The 22647-nt window shown below is 35.9% G+C and overlaps 1 protein-coding gene across 3 annotated transcripts in view; it reads left to right on the top strand.

Annotated features, from left to right (window-relative positions):
- Positions 1 to 22647, top strand: part of PRKN (parkin RBR E3 ubiquitin protein ligase) — a 758368-nt gene that overhangs the window by 253013 nt on the left and 482708 nt on the right. For all 3 annotated transcript variants that reach the window (XM_083830275.1, XM_083830274.1, XM_083830276.1), the window contains one exon: positions 22389 to 22507. In XM_083830275.1, coding sequence (XP_083686401.1) covers positions 22389 to 22507 — 119 coding nt within the window. The remainder of the gene's footprint in view (positions 1 to 22388; positions 22508 to 22647) is intronic.

Raw genomic sequence — 22647 nt, 5'->3', positions numbered from 1 at the left:
CTTCCACTTATTAGACAGAATGATACAGTGGCCTGCATGTGAGACTGTCTGGAGTATTTCTGAACTGAATTATATCTGCTGTAGCATCATTTTTTGAGAAATACTATGTCAGAATCACAGTTTCTTTAATGAGGTATCAAGGGTCTGGAAGCTGATATTTAATGTTTAACCTTAATATTCTAAACTAGCATTTTTGAATGCTAGTTCAAAAAAGCATTGATTTTTGTTTTCACTGATACACCTGAAACTGTATCCTATAAGCTTGTCTGTACTGTTGACATCTATGTGGGTATTCAGTGTGAGGTCTTTGACCTTGAGAACATGTCAGGTTCTGATTTAGCAGTTATATCCAACTGCTTCTGTAGCTGGTATTTGCAGCTGAATGCTTCAGATTTACCGTTGGCAGTCTCTCCACCTGCAATGCTTTCTGCATTTCAGGAGTAGATTACTTGTAACTAAACTTCCACTTTATATGCAAGCCCATATGGTCCACAGATTTGTAAATATACATATATATATGAATACATATATTAGATTTGTAAATGTACATATATATACGAATATATATATTTTGTATATTCTTATATTTTAGCTACCCTCCCACTCAGCAAAACAAAGATTAAGAAGTCAAAAGTGGCAGCTGCATCCTGGAGCAAAGTGTCCCAAGGAACTCCAAGAGCCAAAATATTTGCTGAGCACTAGTGTTCTCTGTCCAAGCTTCTATGATGCCCTACTGGTGCAACAGTCAGTTTTATGGCTCTTGGCATTTCCCTGTCAAAAGACAGGGAGAACAAAAAAGGAAAAAACTTATGGTTGTGGGGATGAGGGCTTGGAGTGTAGAGTGGGGTGGGGGCAACAGCAGGTTATCATCATAGTGTTGAGTCTGTTCACTATGTACTATGTTCACTGGTGTTCAGCTTCACGTAACACTGCACCACTTATCAAGGATTTTATGATAAAGCTCTCTGTCCTGGTTTCCAGTGCTGGCTGACATTATTTTATTGTGTATTTGGTATGAAAATGGTTTAGCCAAAATTTAAACACAGATCACAGAATCACAGAACCACAGAATGGTTGAGATTGGAAGGGACTTCTGGAGATCATCTGGTCCAAACCTCCTGCCAAGCAGGGTCACCTGGCACATGTTGCACAGGAGATCAAAAGTTCACTTGACCATCCAAAGTATCTGAAGCTCTGATTCCTCTTTTACTTCACCATTCTTCTTTCTTTAGCTTTGCCACACAACAACAACAACAACAAAATACCAAGGATATATAACTGGAAGAAAACTCCACCTGGCAACTAACAATCAGTTGGTTTCTGGTTCAAAGTTACAGTACTTGGCATCAGAATTTTTATCTACTGTAATCATTCTCAGCCATCACAATTTTTTTTTTTGAAGTAGCTGAAGCAAGCATTGATAAAATCAGAACTGTAGATATGGCCAGCTGAGGACGCTGATTAACATTGTCAGGGACTTCTCCTACGAAGATTTCAGTTTCTTGAAAAGAATGTTGTGCTTATGCTAATAATAATGCAATAAGTAGCAAAATCTCCACTATCTTCAGCTGTGCAAGGGCAAGACCTGAATTCAAGATTTCATGCATATTAGTGATTATGGATATTTTAATTTTACATCTCAAGTTACCCAATTTGTTGTGAATTACTATAGTTTTCTTGTACTGGTTTCTAAACCATGCTGTAACATTGTCCACAGCGATTTTTAACTTGATAAGAACATAACACTGGCCATAGCTGAGCTGATCTTTGGCCTATCTTGAGCAATATCTTCTTTAAAACCTCAACCATTATGAAACAGAGATGCCAAATTTTTGTTTCAAACAGAAATGTTACCTGTCTTCCACATTCTGTTTCTTAAGCTGTAATAGGGACTTTTCAGGTGTACTTAATTTAGCAGTATGAATGTGAATAAATACATTTTATTTCTGCCATCCAGGCACAAAGAAGTAGAGTACCTTTTGAATAGGCATCAGAAAGGTGATTTTCAATCTCCCAGTCACTATGCGTTTGACCAGCAACTGGAGATACATGAAATAGCTTCATTAAGTATTGTCATCTGTAACAAGAGCTTTCATTCTGCCAATTCTCCTTGATTTCTTTCTATATCTCATTTTACTATCCCTGTTCTCCTCTAGACCTCTGAAGTCCAGGTACTGAAATCTCTTTCTTTGGCTGAATGGCTTTCTCTTTTTTCATTCAGTATTTTCATTCATTCGTGTTATCAAGAACGTATCTTATTCTCAGAAAAGAAAATCTCAACGGATGATGTGATTAAAACTCCTGAAACTGAGTTACATTTGTTTCTGAGATATTTATTGGTCTATCATGTCAGTCAGATCTCCAGAGTACAGGATGCTTCTTATCTGTTATCATATATACCATTAAAATGGTGGAACTACAGGCTTGATTACCTCCTGCACAAGTACACAGTAGTTCAAGAATCTGAGTTATGGACTGGAGAAGTAGAGATAATAGCCCAACTATTTCCTGGAGTATTTGGATCCTTCACTGAATAACACATGAGAATCACTAGAAATCAGATGGTTTCTGATGAAGGCATCTTAAATGAAATCTTGTTTCTTTAGAGGCTGCAGGAATGTCTTCTATATTATGATGTGTCTTGGGAAACTTGCAATTTAGCACTAGAGAGGACATCCCCTAGTGCATATGTTTGTGCAAGTGTCAAAAGAATCATATGGAAATTGAAAAAAAAATAAAAATAGTAAAAATAAAAAAGCTGTCTTACATTCTTGTGAGATGGGAGAAAGGGAACAGACTTCTTTAGTAGAGATTAAGAGGTATGAAGTACATCTCAAGCTGAATGTACAAAATAGTCTTTAAGCATTTCTGTTTAACTTCCAACAAAGCCATCCTCCAAAATCAATTGGCTTAATTGATTAGTGACAGGAACAACTGTGAGTTAAGCTGGCAGCACTCGGTCAGTATCTTGTTAAGCAGGAAGGTAACCGCTTGATAAAGCCCTATTGGCATACTGTAGGAGTATTGTCTCAGAAGTTCCTGGGGTGGGAATGCTAATGTGGATCGGGGGGTTCCTGAACTGATAGTCTGAAGACAGGTAGTAGGACTCAGTTAAATTAATCTTAATTTAATCTTTAATTAATCTGGAGAAGAGATTTGCCGTGCATTTTAGTACCTAAAATGCAATGAACAATTAGTACTAATATCACATTTAAATGTATTGGACATTTAGTATCAAAAATATCTAACAATTGATGAACCACAGAACACATGGATAAATGAACCATACAGTATGTTGGTAATTTTTCTTACCGTGTAGTCCTGCAGGACCTACATATTATTGCAGCATTACTTGATCATAATTTTGCATCTAGGGAAAAAAGAGTAACCAATGAGTTATAGCAACAGATATCTACTTACATTCTTATAAACTTCTTATAAATTTAATCTTGGGTGATTTTAAGCATGTAAACATTAGCTTAATTCCTTTCGATAGAGAAACAATGTTCCCTCTGTACAATAAAGTGTGTTTTCCAATTTATGTAAATGATCAAGTCAACAGGTATTCTGGCTGGAGACCCCCGAAGTTTCTCCTCAAAGTGCAGTGTGGAACAGTTAAGAGCTGAAGCTCAAAGCTATCACAGGTAGAATCACGTATCTTGACAAAGCAAGAGATCTCATGATATATTGTAGGTGGCATTACCTCACTGGGGGGAATTTTCAGCTGAGTTCCAGGGATAGCACTAGTCTGTATCACTCATTCAGAGACTGACAAAATATTTTCTATGCTTTCTGTGCTTCTAGTAACATGCATAGAAGCTCAACAGGCTGTATGTATAAATGTCTCAGTGAGGATTACTATGATTCTATTTTTCTGTGCATTTAACTTTATTGCAATAAATGTTCTGGCTCTCAGCTAACCCGTGGATGGAATTCTGTTAGTTAACTCAGAACTAGAAGTGCTTTGAAATAAAAGGCCTTAGGGCTCCATTACGATGCACTATGTCTCTCTGTTTAGCTGTCTTTCCTTCTTTTCCTGAAATACTTTGTTCTGTGTTTTCCTTCTTCAATAGGAGGAAGTTATCTCTTTGCATGTGTAGAAGCTGAATACTGTAATATATTTATTTTAAATAGCTGTCGTTTACTGCTTATTGCCTAAATATGTAGGTTTTAACACTCTGAAAGGCCTATGTGCCTTCTTCCCACCCCTTTTGCTGAATAGCTTAAAGAGATAAAGAAATCTCTTTACATTGCTTTGTTTTCAAAACTGTCTTGTCACATATCTAACATTGCTGTTTAGAGCATATATAAACACAGTATGTAAAACTGAGGTGACTTTTTTCTTCTCAAAATCCATTCTTACTCTTCACAGTACTGTCCTAGTGCTATATTATGTGAAAGTGATGCACTGATCATGCCATTATATTGTGGCAATACATCATAGTAAAGTGCCTTTTTTATAAAAAGATTTCCATTTTTATGGACAAGTCTTTAAGAGAGAGGTTGTCAACTAATATAAATCTTGTTGCTTCTTTAGAAGCAACTAAGGATCTTCTTAAAAATACTTCTTTTGATGAAACAATAAGTTATCCATGTCATTAAATAGCAAGTTTTATAAACTAAGCAGTTCCATTTTGAAGTATTTGTAGTGGTATTTTCTCACTTTATTGAAAAATGTTTTATTAACTGAATTATAGATACATCTTTCTTGAGCTGTTTCCCTGCTCCCTATTATTTTTTAGAGAAGTAAATCCTCTTTAAAATTCCTGTTCAGTGAGAGACTCAGACTTAAGAATATGACATGCAGGGCATTAAGAATGAAAAGGAATAGCACAGATCAATCAAAAAGGCAGCTTCCGTGATACAGTTACTGTGTGAAATTTTGGAACACCAAAATATTTTTTATAATAAAAGCACTGGCAAGTTATTTAGTATATTAATAGACACTCTTATATCCACTAGACATTTACTTTTCTGCTTGAATAATGACGTAGTGCTTATTAAGGAAATGGCAAGAACATGCAGTGTTAGCTGTAGTCATGAGTCAGATAAGCAGTTACTCATCATATTTTTCTTTATTTAAATATACAATGGCTATATGCGGTATATATAAGAAAGAATAGCTTTGACTTGGAGAGCTCTCTTCTCTTAAATAGACCACCAGTTACAAATACAAATATTATTAAAACATTTTGGTATTGTGGATTTGTCCGTTGTATCCAGAAATTCTGAGGATCTGTGGTCACTGTTGTTGGCACAGACATATATAACACCATCTGTGTAAATGATAATATGATTGCTGCATGTGTCTCTATCATTGGTGGATATCCTTTCAATCAAAGCCTGAAATCATACTGACACTGCAGTATAAATACTAAGGCAGAGAAGATTAAGGTGGCTTCCAAATAGGAATGATATGCAAAAAGAAGAAGTTTTGTTAAACTCTCTGTTTCTTTTAGTTTATAACTAAATAATGCTGTTTCTTGTATGTTCAATCAGTCAGGCTAGGGACTCTCTTCTTTGGTCCCTAAAACATGAAAGGTTTGACAAACAAGTTACTCAATTTGTCCCCTAATAGTAGGACTGAATAAATAAATAAATAAAGGATGATGTAACAGGGGATTTATAAGCTTTTTAGTTATAAGCGCAATTCCTCCTGGGCTTTGTCCCCAAATATTAGAAAAATATGCATCTTGCAATCCTGTCCATAGCTTCCCAAGTGTTACTTGGGGTCATCTCATAGGAAGCAGTATTTGTCATTAATCTTTATACAAGGTGTATCTCAAATACTTTTCCAAAGATGCTTGTTTTTTTTTTTGTTGGTGGTGGTTTTGTTTGTTTTTTGTTCGTTTTTTGTTTGTTTGTTTTAGTTAACAAGTAACTGAATAGCTTATATTATCAGTTACATTTTATTAAAAACTTACAGTGCAATATATAATGTATTTAAACCCTTCAGTTTTTATACTTTTTAAGTATTTATCACTGACACATAGAAGAATGTGTCCCAAATTTTTATCAAGTCATACTTTTGATTTAAAGTCCAATGCTTAATTTTTGCATAACACCTGCATTAAATATGATTGTTTCTGTTCAATTTTCTTTACAGTATATTTCATGCAAGCAATATTTTGAACTAATTGCTATTGGTATAGAATTTTAACTTTTCTGAAAATTGTTACATAGCCTGTCAGTGACTGGATTTCTTTTAATAACTGCTGATTAGAGTATTTTTCAAGGTCTATATTAGGTTCTGTGGTCATTTATTATGGTATTTTTACTGGTTTATAGATATATGTTATAGGACTGTTTTTAAAAGGAAAAACTCTGAAAATCTGCATAGTATTTATTTGAAGATGAAACTCTTTTTAAAACATATAGACGTGAAATGTATATGTACATGTCCAAGTGGAGATCAGTAACAAGTGGTGTTCCTCAAGAGTTGGTATTGGGACTATGCTGTTTAACATCTTTGTGGGTGACATGGACAGTGAAATTGAGTTCAACCTCACTGAGTTTGCCAGTGACACCAAACTGTGTGGTTCAGTCGACAAGCTGGAAGGAAGGGATGCCATCCAGTGGGACCCTGACAGGCTTGAAAGGTGGGCCTGTGTGAACCTCATGAGATTCAACAAGGCCAAGTGCAAGGTCCTGCATCTGAGTCAGGGCAATCCCAAGCATAAATAAAGGCTAGGCAGAGAATATATTGAGAACAGCCCTGATGAGAAGGACCTGGTGGTGTTGGTTGATGAGATGCTCGACATGAGTTGGCAATGTATGCTTGCAGCCCAGAAAGCCAATTGCACCCTGGGCTGCATCAAAATAAGCATGGCCAACAGGTCGAGGGAGGTGATTCTTCCCCTCTGCACTTGTGAGACCCCACCTGGAGTACTGTGTTTAGCTCTGGGGCTCCCAGCACAAGAAGGACATGGAAGTATTAGAACAAGTCCAGAGGAGGGCCACGAGGATGATCAAGGCTGAAGCACCTCTCCTATGAAGACAGCCTGAGGGACTTGGGGTTGTTCAGCCTGGAAAAGAGAAAGCTCTAAGGAGACCTTAGAGCAGCCTTCTAGTACCTAAAGGGGGCCTACAAGAAAGCAAGAGAGAGGACTCTTTGTCAGGGAATGTAGTGATAGGACAAGGAGTAATGGCTTTAAACTAAAAGAGAGTAGAATGAGAATATTATTAAAAAGAAATTCTTTACTCTGAATGTGGTGAGGCCCTGGAACAGGCTGCTCAGAGAAAATGGGGGTGCCCCATCCCTGGATGTGCTCAAGGCCAGGCTGGATGGGGCTTTGAGCAACCTGGTCTGGTAGGAGGTGTCCCCGCCCATGGCAGAGGAGTTGAAATTAGATTATCTTTAAGGTCCCTTCCAACCCAAACCATTCTAGGGTTCTATAATTCTATGAAAGTAACTGTAAGGCAGTTTTAAAGAATAGGTACAAAGTTGGTGGAACTAATTTTTTATTTTAATTTCTGTTGCAATCCACTTCCTTTTTATAGCTTTTTTTTTTTTTTAACTTTTGAATAATGGTATTTATAATGTATAATTTATACAATAATTTTCCTTTCCTAGTAGTTGATAAATGTGACTTGATACATGCTTATTATTTTTTTAAAAAGCTTTACATTAATTTTTAACACTTTTAAGTTTATATGAATGTAAATGCACATGTCTGTATGTGTGTAACAGTATCTTTAATCTGCAAATCAATCATATATACATCTGTTTCCCACTTGTTGAGGTGGTTGTGACTCAGTCTCTGAAGCAAGAGGTTGGTGAAGAGGGAAAACAGAATTGTAGCTTGTCCTACAACCTCAAAACATAGATTTCACTTATTTCCTTTTACAGAAACATCCATTTCATCTGTTTCTGCACATTATCACTCTGAATATTACTAAGAATTTTGCTTGCAATTTGGAGCATGCAACTCTTTGCATTTATAAATTCCACATGTACATCATACACATTTTTATCCGTGAAAACCATCTGCTCTTTACAAATAATCTTGTTTGGCAAATTCATTTTCTTGGAAAATGTAGAGTTTGGGAGTTTGGCTTATTTCAAGATTTTTGAGTTTACTATCTTCCTATTCTCTGTCACTACTAGTTTTCACAGATAGTAGAAATGCTTTACAGATGCTGGATTTTTAAAGTGGAAGGGTGCTGGTGACAAGTGACTTGGGTTGAAGTTAATTTCCATTATCTTTATTATAATAATTGTCTTGAAGTATCTTATTCCTAACATGAATTTACAGAAGGGCCTCTTCTGAATAACACTCTTTAATTATGCTGAAATGTTCTATGGCTTGATGCTATGCATAACCTCACTTTACCTTATTTCCCTTGTGGTAAAAAAAAACTAATTTATATTTTGTGGAAGTAAGATAATTGCATTCAAACTTGGAGCTCCTTGGCAATGCAGCTATCCATACAGTCCCTATATAAAGTCACATACTCTTCTTTTCAACACTTTTCTGCGAATAAGGTCGTATTCTTCATCATTCTTACTAAATACATGTGCACCTATGAATGAGATTGATAATTAAGATGAAGGCATTTCTTCTCCAAAATTCAAATGTCTTGATTTAATTTGTAGCTCATCAAAGGCAGGTAAATTTGTAACATGCTATTTCTCATGATATCTCTGGTCAAACTCTCACAAAGTGACATACAGTATATAGCAGCCCTTATGAAATGACAAACACTTCCTTACACTTTTTAACAAATACAGTGTGGCATCCTTATTAAAAATTGCCAATACTTCTGTTCTCCTACATTGTGCTGGTCCAAGCCTTATCTTTTCATAATTCATCTCTGATACAATACAGCAAATTAGCTTTATGTATTCTGTCAGGGAGAATATTCCTTAATATTCCTTTCCCTCATCATTCTTCTTTTATTGTGTGCCTTTTTTCAGAGTTAAAATGTAAGTGATTTCTTCATTGTTAATTTCCTTTACTATTTTTATCTCTTTGATCGAGTCTCTGGCTCTCATCTCCAACACTCAACTTCACTGCTTATGCAAAATATCTCTTTGATAGTATGTCTGTTACTCTATCATCTTGTTCAAAACCAGCAAATCACAGTGCTACCATCTGAGTATTTTTCTACATTATGGAGGGAGCTTTTTTGACTAGCAAATTCCCATGATCATAGTACTCCTGCTACTGCTACTTCCCAAACTTTTTCATACATCCATATACAGCTATGACATTTTCTGACCTGTTTTTTCCTGGCCATATCTCTTCACATGTATGACTTCAATATTTTTGTTTTGTTAATACAGTTAATACAATCATTACTGCAACGAATGCCAACAACATCCTGGGCTGCATTAGGAAGAGCATTGTCAGCAGATCAAAGAAGTCATTCCCTCTACCCAGCCATAGTGAGACACATTTAGAGTGCTGGGTCCAGTTCTGGGCTCCCCAGTACAAGAGAAATGTGGACATATGGGAGCAAGTCCAGTGAAGGGCTACAAAAATGCTTAAATGCTTGAAGCATCTGACATACAAGGAGGAGCTGGGAGGGCTGGGACTCTCCAGTCTGAACAACGGAAGGCTCAGGGGAATATTATCAAGATGTCTAAATAGCTGGGGGGATGAAGTGAAGAAGATGAAGCCAGGGTCTTCTCAGTGGTGCTAAGAGAATTGACAAGAGAGAACAGGCACAAATTTGTTGACTACTGGCACAAGTTGCCAAGAGAGTTTATGAAGTCTCTATTCCATTCAAAACCCACCTGGACACAGCTCTGAGCAACCTGCTGCAGCTGACCCTGCTCTGAGCAGTGAGATTGGACTAGACTAGACTAGAGGTGCCTTGCCACCTCAGAAATTCTGTGATTCCTTTGTACTCTGGGCTTCTGAGACTGGCTAGTCTTATTTATCTCTGCTTTTCTAGTACTGCATGTTTAGGGATGGATCACTTCTGTTGTATGTGTCATTAGACAGGGACAGTGGGAGGCAGCAGGCTTCACTATTTTCATTACTTTAATGCCTTTTTACCATCCCCATGCTATTCTTCTTCCTGACTTTCTCTCTGTTATTCATTTTCTATCCATCTGCTAAGCACTCTGATTTCATCTCTTTACTGTCAACCTCTACAGAGTCGCACACTTATTGCAAGGACATGGACACACAATATGATAGAATGCAGCACAAAGATGCCTAGTGTAGTGCTAACCCAGACAAATCTGCACAACCCAGTATAGGACTGTGGAGATTTACAAGCTCAGATCTGGAAAATGTATACCAATATTAGAATAGTGTTACATCTATATTCAAAAGTTCTATTAATACGAGCTTTAAGGTGTTGCCTTAAGCTTGTTTTTCTGTGTGTTTGAGAACCTAAACTGATAAATCCTATGCTGATCTTGTGTAGATTTACTGGCTTGGAGGTGTCTTTGCCATACTCCATTGTAGGTCATTCAATAATGCAGTCGTTACTACCAATCTGTGCAAGCAAAACCCTGACACAGAATATTAGTATTTCAGTTCTTCATCAATGCAACATTCCTTTTGCTGGAATGAAAGATATTTTTTCATATATTTATGCTTAAAAGACAGCAAAGTCCAAAGAAAGTTTATTTTACCTTGACCAGGTCCCTCGTCTCATGATGTTGCTAGTTTTCTGTTCTTCAAATATAAACCACTTGTCTTCACTTTCTTGACATTTCACGGATTATATCCATTGTACATCTCAATCTCACTGGGTGGTTAGGAGCTGAGTCTGTTATTGACAAATCTTAGATGTCAGTCTGTAGTGTTTTCTTTGTTGGATTTTCATCATGTTCCTCATCTTTCCTTTTGTTATTGGGACAAGATAGATTTTTACAAAGTCAGCTTATCATTCTCTTTCAGTTTTTCTCTTGAAAGGTATTAGCCATGGAACTTATGAAGAACTTGCCAAGTGCTGGGTTACTGGTACGCTGAGGTGGCATAGAATTTTTCCCCGATAAAAAGTTGCATAGAAAATTAAAAATTGAATGTTCAGTCGAATGAATTTATTGCAAAGCTGTAAAGAAATTTACAGCAATGAAAAATTTAGGACAGCTTATGGATATTGGTGTTTAACTGTCATGGACCTTATTTGTCAAAAGTCTGTACAAACTGACTCCTAGGTAGAGCACCATGAACATTTCCCTACTTTTGTGTAGTCTGTTGTGCAGCTGTGGACTAAATATGGATTTCTCAAGTCTTCCCAAAAGTAGAAGCTATTTCAAAGTTTTTCTGGTTTCTTCTTAAAATGGACATAGGACAGTGGAATCATCAATTCATATAAACATATGAAACTTAAACAAAGTATTAATTCCCATCTTTTCTAACTATAGATAAGGTATATTAAATTTTTCAGTAATGCTTTTGAACCCAAAAAAGTGCATGTGGAATACTAAGGTATTACAAAACTACTCATGTTCTGTATGCACAGGCATCCACATAGGCCATTATTATTAGTTTTTTTGGAATATGTTTCTTTATATCAGGTGAAATCTCTTTGAAAATGTCTCTGGAAAAAAAAAAAAGTAATCAAATAATAATATTTGCTTATAAAAGAAAGCTTTAGAAAAGTAAAATAACAAAAAATTAAGAATAGAATGAAAGATCATACTCTTTTGAATGCCCAAGAGATCAGAACCAAATAAAAAGACTGAAGTATTAGCAAAAACACAGAAAATGAAAAGTACTTTTGAAATTACATTGGTATTGTTATGATCATAATCAAGATGAAGAAATGATACTTTAAAGAATTATATTACCTATATTAAATATTACAGTGGTAGAAACATTCTTCAGAAAATGAAGGTGCAGTGCAGAACACAATATATAAAGCTTATAAAGCTTCAGATGACAGCCTGAAATTCAAAAACAGGCAAGGGAATTCAAAGAAAATACATTAAGGTATATAATCTAGTAATTTAAATTTATAATAATTGTACAAAGGCCTGTTGTCTTTTAATTGTTAAAATATCTGCTACAGCAGAGCTAAAGACCGTAAGTATCCATGGGTACCTGTGGATAACAGCAAGTGCATAAATATCTAAACTTTAAAAAATAATGATTTGAAAGTCATTTGATAAAGACTTATGGGACAGGATTTTTTCATGCGCAGGGAACACAGAATGCCTACAACAGGGCACGATCTGCTTTGCACGGAAGGTGTCATCCTTTTGAGTAGGACTGTCCTTTGACCTTCCCATGGCAGCCTGGAATTCAAATCAGGCTGGATCAGTAAATCTGTAACTACACACCCAAGGTTCAGTCCTTCTGAAGGGATGCAACAGGACAGTGAAATGTAGTAACAGATTACTTCCACCTCTTTCTTACATGAAAGGATGACAGTGACTACACAAGCTCAGATGAAAGATTTATTTAGGACAGTATTTTATTGGTAGTCCACAGATTCTGCCAGTAGCTTGTATAAAAGCAAATCAGTCTGGTAATGGTATCTTCTAGGATACTTATCCTAGTCTTGGTCGCCTTCTCTATGCCTCTTAGCCTCTTATGATTTTGTAGATCTCTATGATACTCTCCTTTAACTATTTTTTTTTTTTTGGGAGTGGGGTTGAGGGTGGTTAGAAAGTCATAGGCTACTTCAGAGATTGGTATGGATGCTATTGATTATCCATTCCCTCTTTTGTTGTATCTTTTCAATTCTACTGTATCCTCCTCTGAAATAGAACGGGTAGAACTGCAAATGCTTTTGAAAATGGAGCATACCATGGAATTTGTGGTGGCATTTGTACAGCACTGTTTTCTACTCTTTCTCTTTTTCTTTCCCTAATAAGTCCTAGCATTCAATTTACTTCTTTGATTGCTACTGAGCATTGAGCTGACATTTTTGTAGAACTATCTATTATAAACATAAGATCTTGTTTCTATGTGGTAATAAGTAGTCAAGCTCACCATTGTATGTGTGAAATTATTTTTCCCATGTACATAACCTTACATTTATCTACAATGAATTTCATTTTTCATTTTATTACTAGACATTCAGCATCCTGCATTCTTCAATTTTTTTTTTTCCAATTGGCCTTCATTTTTTCTACTCTGAATACAAACATATCACCAGCAAACTTTGTCATTTCACTGTTCATTTCTCTTTTTCTGATGGTGAACACAGTCCTAGCACACTTTCCTGGGTGCTATACTGAGAAAACTGACCATTTAGTCTTGACCTTTTTTCCTGTGTTTTAACCAGTTATTTGGCTACCTGGGATTTTTTTTTTTTTTTTAAATCAATAATAGTGGTATTTCTATTAAAAAAATGCTGATAATTTTGTTTAATGTTTTAGTTCTTTGACTAACTGAATTATCTTCCATAAACTTGCTACTTCACTATTTATTAAATGTCAATTTTTGTGCATATATATATGTACACACTATAATTACTGGTTCAGATATTGGGGAAAAAAAAAAAAAACACAAGAAGGGTAACAGAATATTCTTTCATGATAAACATTGAAAGAGAAAGCCTAAGAAACCTTTTCTCTGCTCCACCCCAAACTTTAGAAATTTGAAATAGATTTTTTTTTGAAATTTTTTAATTAATAGAAGACTACTGTTTTTTGCAAGCATAAATTTTTAATTACAAGAGAAGGAACCTAGCAGTTAAATGCTCCCCTGTTGTATTTTTCAAGCACTTCCAATATTCCATCTCTTACATAGGCATTATATACACACTTTTCAGCCAAATTCTAACTCTTCTTAATATCCTCTCTTATTTTCCTTTGTAGTCCTTGTTACACTGACAAGTCCATTTCTTTTTTTTTTTCCAAACAGTTGTGTCTTCCATATACTTTAGTTATCTGAGATCCATAGACATTTTCAAAATCATATTTGAGTCTCAAGAAAATTATTTTTTAAATTTTTTAAAGGTTCAGTCTTCTTAATATTGTTATCTATACTGCAGAAATACTGTAACTATTTGTCACATTTGCAGGCAAAAAAATTAGTTCTTGTTCACAGTATCACCAAATAAGATTCATGTCACCTAATGTTATAGGTCTGCAATGTAGATATCTGTAAATATCTGTACCAGACCTAGGTGTCCTAAATCCTCACAACAGAGAGAAACAGACTCTTTTCAGCACAATGTATCTGATATATTTATATATTTTTATATCTACTTTAGGATGAATCAAATCAAACCATAAAAGTGCCAATTTTTCTCAGTTTTTATGAAAAAAATGGTTTAACCAGTTTTCATGAATCTATCTGTCAAATAAATACCATTCTCATGGTCTAAATTAGACAAGCACCATAGAGAATATTATCATTATCAACACGTAGCTATGTGTCCTGTGAAATCTTTACAGATAATGACGGACAGTTAAAAAAGAAAAGGTTAAAGGTAGAACATATCAGTTGTATTTCTGGAAAGCAAATGAGATATTTTAAGTAATATCTCTCTCTCTTTCTCTGGTGCTGAAGTACAACCTGCACACTTTATTTAAATTTAGCTTTACGTGTAAATTTTCACTGCTTTGGGACTAGTGGGCATATACTGCAGATGTTTTTCCTCCTACTGTGTTGAATCAAGTGGAATCCTTAAAGTGAAGACAGTTGGAAAAATACTTTTTTCACTTCTAACTCTGTATTTTTCATTATGTGGCTGCAAATTGCTAAAATGGTCTGAGAGGTCTCTGACAGCCAGTCTACATTTTACAAACTGCAACTAGTCTAAATGTAAATATAATGGAATCTGAAACAATGTTAGCTTTATGCAATTTTCAGTCTGTTGAAAGACTTTCCCATAACTGTGTCCTCTTTTAAATAGTTGAGTTAAAGAAAAGAATCAGTGATCATTATCATCTATATGAAAATGTGCTTCAAATGAAAACAGTAGGTTAGCTCCTAATATCCCTATTCAAATTTTATTCACTTAAAACAGTCATATGGATGATAATGGGTGTTTTGACTGATTAGAGAATTCAGAATGAGATCTATAGTGATTATGACTAATGTTTTCTGATTAACTAGTCATGCATATAAAAATAATTGGTCTATACTATCACTAACATGTATAAAGCTCCCACAGCATGTTCATCATTAATAGGACAGAAAAAAGGAGGTAATTCAGGTCCTAAGGAGCTTAAAAATCTAAATGTGGAGAAAGTACAAAACACTGGGGTATATATCAGAGAATACTACTTTTTCCTTTTATATAAAAACAGTAAAGGGAGAGAACAGTGTTAATACTTCCTGTGAATAGTATTTGTGATGAAATTAGCTTTGAAGAGGTAGAAGAGAGAGAGGGTGTCTCATTGGGATGAGAAGATAGGTCCATGCACAGATCATAAATGAGCAGCCTTTTGCATTCGTGGTTTTTTTGTTGGTTTTTTTTTTGGTGACCAGTAAGAGCTTCATAATTAAATTAACTTGATAGAGAATGTCACTAAGCATTTTACTAAGATGGTAGCCTGCAATAAATGGCTTTGTCTTCTGATATTTGAAAGTGCAAACTGCAAAATAGGGATTGTTTTCTGAATTTTTATTAAATTTTAGGTTTTACATCAACAAAGTTGGTTTGTCATATATTTACATTATACATATATGTATATGCACATATATATAATCACACACATTACACATTCTGCATAAGTAATCTCACAGGCAAACCCAAGCTACTGGAGCTCCACAAATTTCCACTTGGCAAAAAAGTGCAGGATGGATTTCAGTCTATGAGGGTGGGTAAATACCAGAACAGGTTGCCCAGAGAAGTTGTGGATTCCCTGTGCCTGGGGGTGTTCAAGGCCAGGTTGGATATATCTTTGAGCAACCTGGTCTGGTGGGAGGTGTCCCTGCCCATGACAGGGTTGGTACTAAATGATCTTTAAGATCCTTTCCAACTCAAAACATTCCATAATTCTATGTTTCTATGATTTCACATATTAACCTTTGTAAAGTTTTTGACAATTTAGCATGATATTGTCAGCAGCAAACTGAGAGCACAAATATATATAAAAACATGGTGGAGTTTCTGTGAACTTGTCTACTAAGTTGTAGCTTGGGAGTAGTTAGTAGTAGTTCATCATCAAAATGGAGGGATATATTGAATGGGTCTGCCCTACATTTGGTATTAATCAATACTCTCATTAATGATCTGGATGATGAAATAGACTCTACATTTATTAAATCTGTAGACAGCACCAAGTTAGGAGAGAATGCTAATAAACTGGATGACAGTCTTAGAATGCAAAACTATCAAGATAAATGGGAAATTTACTCTGAAAAAAACACAGTTCTTCTCAGAAGGGTCCAGTACAGCATATTGCACTTGGCTGGCAGTATTCAGCAACACAGTTACAGAATCGGTTAAAAAAGATGAAGTAGACAAGGGTTTGGAGGTTCATTTTAGATTAAAAACCAAATGGGAAAAAAAAAAAAAAAAAGAAAAAAAAAAGGAAGTATAACCTTTAAGGTGCCTTAAAAAACAAACAAACAAACAAAAAAGGACAAAGAAAAAAAAAAGAACCCTATTGTTCTCAGTATCAGAGAGACTTCAGTTGGAATATTGTGACAAGACTGGGGAGCTACACCTAATGCCCTTTAAAGAAAACTCCAAGAGAAATGTTTTGAAATCTAAAGATTATTGCATATACGAAAAGAATGACCATATTGGGGTTTAATAGAACAAGAAGTAGAAAACCAATATAAAAAGCTGCTGCAAAGAGAAAGAAAATAAATTGTTTTCCATATCCTTGGTGGCAGGTAGAGGAAGTAATAGTTTAGTTTCAGCACAGAAAATTAAAACTAAAAATAATATCTTCTTAATGATAAAGATATTGATTGAAATACTAGAACAAAACACCTCAGGAAAGACATTGTGATTTTTCTGTGGCTGCCACTGGGAGAAACATTTCTTGGGACTCCAGAAAGGAGACATTCCCATATTTTCCCTGAAAGATTCAGCCCTGTAAGTATTCTCACCAAATACAGAGAACAATTTAGGTAGACCAGTGTAGCCAAGCAGCTGTTGAAATGATTTTTGCTATGTTGAACAAGTTATGAGAAAAATTTACTGATGCAGATGGAAATGAATCATTTGCCTGCTAATTTATCTCTTCTGAATAAAATGAAAGACAAAAATGTTATGCATTTCTAAGTCAGATTTCTCTTAAGTTTGACATATTGGAGATGATTTCTTAAAAAGACGACCTATGATCATGTGGTGAAAAATACATTTGTACCTATGAAAAACTCAGCTTTAGCTCTGGTCACCAGAGAGAAGAGATTGGTGCCTGCCCCTCTGCTCCCTGTCATGAGGAAGCTGCAGGCCACATTGAGGTCTCCCCTCAGTCTCCTCTTCTTGAGGCTGAACAATCCAAGTGACTTCGTCAGCTCCTCGACATTTCATCCTCTAGACCCTTCACTATCTTCATAGCCCTCCTTTGGACACTCCCTAATAATTTTATGTCCTTATATTGTGGTGCACACACTGCTTGAGGTAAGGCTGCACGAGCACAGAGGAGAGTGGATCACTTCACTCAGCCAGCTAGTAGTGCCGTGCTTGATGCACCCCGAGGTATGTTTGGCCCTCCTGGCTGCCAGGACACACTGCTGGCTCGTATTCAACTTGTTGTCAACCAGAACCCCCCGATCCCTTTCTAAGGGGCTGCTCTCCAGCCTCTTGTCCCCCAGTCTGTACATATAACCAGGGTTGCCCCAACCCAAGTGCAGAATCTGGCACTTGATATTGTTAGACTTCATGTGGTTGATGATTGCCCAGCCCACTGATTTGTCAAGACCTCTCTGCAAGGCCTCTCTACCCTCAGGGGAGTCAACAGCTCCTCCCAATTTAGTGTCATCTGTAAACTTACTATACCTTCAACTCCTGCATCCAAGTCATTTACAAAAAACATTAAAGAGAACTGGCCCTAAAATGGAGCCCTGGGGAACCCCACTAGCGACTGGCTGCCAGCCTGGTGTAACCCCATTTACTAGAACCCTTTGAGCAAAATGCATCAGCCAATTGTTCAACCATTATTTTGTGTATTTATCTAACTGTATGATAGACATTTGGTCCAGAAGGATACTGTGAGAAACAGTATCAAAAGCTTTGCTGAAATCTGCTAAGATTATGTCAATTGTCTTCTCTGGGTCAACCAGGTCGGTGACCTTGTCATAAAAGGAAATTAAGTTTGCTAAGCATGACTTTCACCTCATGAAACCATGATGGCTGTGACCAATTACTGCAATGTCTTTCAGGTGTTTTTCCAAAACTCACAGAATAATCTCCTCCATAATTTTACCAGACACTGAATTGAGATTGACAGGCCTGTAGTTACCAGGTTCTTCTTTTTTGCCCTTCTTGAAAATTGGAACAATGTTTGCCAGCTTCCAGTCAATTGGAACCTCTCCAGATTCCCAAGATCATTGAAAAATAGTTGAGAGAGGTCTCGTGATGACATCAGCCAGCTCTCTGAGTATCCTGGAATGAATCCCATAGACTTACATGCATCCAGGTGGATGGCAAGCAAATCCTGCACAAGTTCGGGGTTTGCTGGGAGTTTATTGTTACTGCAGTCGTGGTCCTCCATCTCAGGGCTCCGGGGGTCCCAGGGCCCATCACTTGTGTTGAAGACAGAGGTAAAAAATCCATTAAAAATCACTGCTTTGTTAACATCCCTGTTTGTGAGGTGACCGTCCATGAACCAATATTTTCTCTGGTCCTTCTTTTGCTGTTAACATATTTTAAAAACCCTTTTTACTATACCTGACAGTACTGGCTAGCTTCAACTCAAATTGAGCTTTGGCTGAACAAATTTTCTCCCTTCAAAGACAAGCAGCGTCTCTGTAGTCCTCCCACGTTGCCTGACCTTGCTTCCAGTGACCATATACGTTTGTTTTTCCTTTAGTTGTCCTCCATCCACCAATGTATGTAACTGCAAACAGACTACTAATAATAATTTAATTTATTTATTGTTCTAACGCACACCTTCAGTATTAGAATCAGCACTTAAAGGACTTCCAATTTTTTTTAGCTTGTAATTTGCTGTGTCTGCACATTCTTGCTGAGTACCAGTGCTATAAAATATTAATGGAGAGCTTTATGAAAACCTATAGACCATGATTGAATGAGGAAAGACGAGGTTGTAAGGTTGGTGCTGCAGCCATTTGAGTGATTACTGGCATGGTGCCATAATTACATTTCTTATTACTACTGCTACGTCAGAGCTAATGCATAAAGTAGATTTCTTTGTCCTTGTTTCTCTCAGTTCCCCTCTGAAAAGCTATTCAGGGGGATACAGTCTCAGCCAAGGGCCTTGCTAAAAGTCACGGTGATATTGACAAGTCAGTAAAGAGTTTAATTCTTGTCATCAGTGTTGTACACTATGCCAACTTTTAACATTTGTGTATTTAATTCAGTCTCTCCTCCTCCTGGTGATGCTTCTCAGGACATACACTGAATAAAGTAACTGCACTTGGTGAGACTGAGATCAGCATATGTATATCAAATGGTGAATAGATTGCTGAAAATCTTCATTTACTCCTTTCTCCTCAGATCAGAACATTCCTCCTGTAGTCATCTGCCTCTCTGGCAGCCTTGCTGTAAGAGACGTTTCAAAAGTTATTCTGGGTGTCTGCATTGCTTAACTGCTCCGATTCATTATGCTATAAATTTCTTTCTTGTTGTGTTTCAAATTTGTGCATCAGGGATGCATATAGGGGCTACTTTTTAAATTCATGAAAGAGGAAAAAAAAAAAAAAAAAGAAGTCTAAGAAATATAAATGTTGAGTAAATGTAGTCCGTTTTTGCAAGGAGTAAATATCAAGCTAATGCACAAGATTTATCCTCTACAGTAAATCATCAGTATGTCTCATTTTAGGCTTCTCCTATGACTGCTGTTTTCTTACTGCAGTATTCAGTCATGCTGATTTATGCCATACTATCTTGTGAATATTTTGTAGACTCTTATCAATAATACAGTTTTATCTTTGGGTGCAGATGGAATGAGCTTAGAACAAATAGCAGGCAGAAAGTATGATTTCTGCCTCAAGTAGTTTTCTGCTTGAAATAAACTTGATATAAAATGTCAGACATACACAAGACATCAGGGAATGGTGGATTGGATCAGGAAAGGCATCAGCCCAATTAACAAAATATTTTATTCCATAAGGGCTTATGTACTCAATAAGATGTTGCTGTTTGACTGGAAGGATTTTATAAGAGTCATAGCAGGAATCCATCCAGGAGGTAGGAGGAATCAGGACAGTGAACAGTGGCATCACAGATTTACTCAGGATAGGTGTTTCTGCATGTGAACAGAAGAAACAGCACTCAAATTAGGTCTCAAAGACCATGCAAGAAAACAGAGCAATGGCAGAGCACTGTTGATACCAGACTTGACTCTGGTCTCACTGCCTGCAGCTGAAACCGAGTCAGGAGTAATTGACTGGAAGCATCTTGTTTATGATGGGCCTCGTGTAGCAATGGCATACTTGCTTACTTAAGTCATTAAATACTTCCTTCAAATTATACTAAATTTAATGCCCCCCCCCCCTTTTTTTTTATTGGTTGACCTGCTGATCCTGCATGGAGGAATTACCAAAAGTAAAATATAATTATTTGCCAGTGTATGCCTTCTCATTTTCAATATTGTATTTTAGATTTGTGTGTGTGTGTATTCTAGTTCAAACTGAAGCTAATCTAAAAGTGTTCTTGGTCCTACTGTTAGGAACCTTGGGTAAAATATGAGTAAATAGTCATCCAAATGTTCAAAATTTTGGCAAATTTAGTTTGGAGTCACCTCTCAACTTTGTACCATATATTATTAAATAGTTCAGCCCATGTCTCTTTATCTTAGCTGAACTATTTTTATCTTAGAACTGTGTTATAGATTGATTTGAGAAGTATACTCTCAATTGTTTTGAGTTGCAGTTGTTTATGTGTACATTACGTGTGAAAGGGTGGATGTGTACTAATTTTCTGTGAAGTCTAAATTCATTTGAAATTCTATTATGTTTTATGTTCAGTTATGGTAATTAATAATTCCCAGGGAAGCATAATGAAAATAGTTGATAGATCAGTTTTATTAAATTTAATATTGGAGACATCACTTATGTTTCTGAAAACTTGAAAAAAATGATATGTGTTAAAACCATGTATTATAAAATGTGCTCCTTCATTAGTGTACATCTCTGAAGACATCTACAACTTTTTTTCTTAGAAAAAAAGTTTTACATGACAGTTCTCTGAGGTTGACTTTTGGAAACTAGTTTCACATAAATGTTGGACACCTATGAATAGGTGTAACATGAAATTCGTATGGATTTTCATTAGCAGAATGCAGAGGCTCACCTTTATCATTTAAAGGACATGTAAAAATAAAGTAAATCAGTCTTGTTGAAAAATATTATTCCCAATGATATTTATGGTGGTAACACATTAGGATTGAAATGTATATAAGGTGTATTGCTCATAAAAGTAGGGAGAGGTAGGACAATGGGGAAGAAAAAGGTGAAGAGTTTATTTCTCTAAGGGACTACTATAGATTCTAAAGTTCACCCATGCTGAGGCAAATCTCCACAAGTATTCCTCTTGATACCGGGAATAAAATGCTAAAACTTTATTCTGGTCTCAGTTCAAGTTCTGACAATAAGCTTGAGTGTCTGAACTTGGAGATGACTAGTCTAAATTAAAACCACTCTATGAATCTTCCTTCATTTTTTGAGGGATGGCAATAGTCATCCTACAAAGCAGTTTACTCAAAACAGTGACCAGGACTGTAAGTGAAATCACAATCATTAGCAATGCCTCAGGCTTACACAATTCTCTGTGTATTCTATAGTTCCCCAGAATAGAATGTATTTCATTTCATTTTCCTTGAAAATTGACTTGGTAGCAGTTTACAAACTTTGCTAGGTAATATGACTGCCAGCAAAAATAAATAAATTATTTCCGTTATTCCACAAATAAAACTAGATTTACTAAATTAAATATTTGTTTTCTTCTTGTGATATCAATCAAACTAATCTTTTAAACTTTATCCAAGAAAATATTCATGCAATTCGGACTCACTCAAATTTGCAGCTAGACAAATCTAGATTAGAAGTAAGACGCCAATCATGGATAGATGGAGTAATTAATCTTATACATCACTTGCCAAAGATTACAGTTGGTTCTCATCAGTGATAAGCTCAACCTCAAATTAGGATATATTTTCTAGGGGTTTCAGGGTAGTTTGCCTTTATATATTGATCAAGAAGCAGGAGTTACTCGAATGTGCTAAGTACACCAGGGAAGAAGATCATAATGCTGTCTTCAGGCTTAAAAACATTTTTTTTCCCTTGTTTATCACTTATTAAATAAAAATTTTTCATTATAGCCTGATACTGATTTTCAGTATAAATCAAATGGTTTTGTTTGTTTGTTTTTCTTCCTGACAGGTGCAGCTAGTTACAACAGTTTTTATGTTTTCTGCAAAAATTTCTGCCAAGCTGTTAAACCTGGGAAACTGAGGGTCCGCTGCAGTGTGTGTAAACAAGGAACACTGACTTTGGCAAGGGTAAGCATGTGTTTCAATTTTTTGGACTGTATAGAAATTACATATATTGTTCTGTCAATCCATTTGCATATATGTAGCTATGTATATATGTATTTTTACTGAAATTTTTTATTGCTATTTATGTCTGGGTAATTTAAAGC

The sequence above is a fragment of the Anser anser genome (genome assembly GCF_964211835.1).
Source record: "Anser anser genome assembly, chromosome: 3".
NCBI classification, from domain to species: domain Eukaryota; kingdom Metazoa; phylum Chordata; class Aves; order Anseriformes; family Anatidae; genus Anser; species Anser anser.
This window is presented reverse-complemented; position numbering and strand designations above follow the sequence as displayed.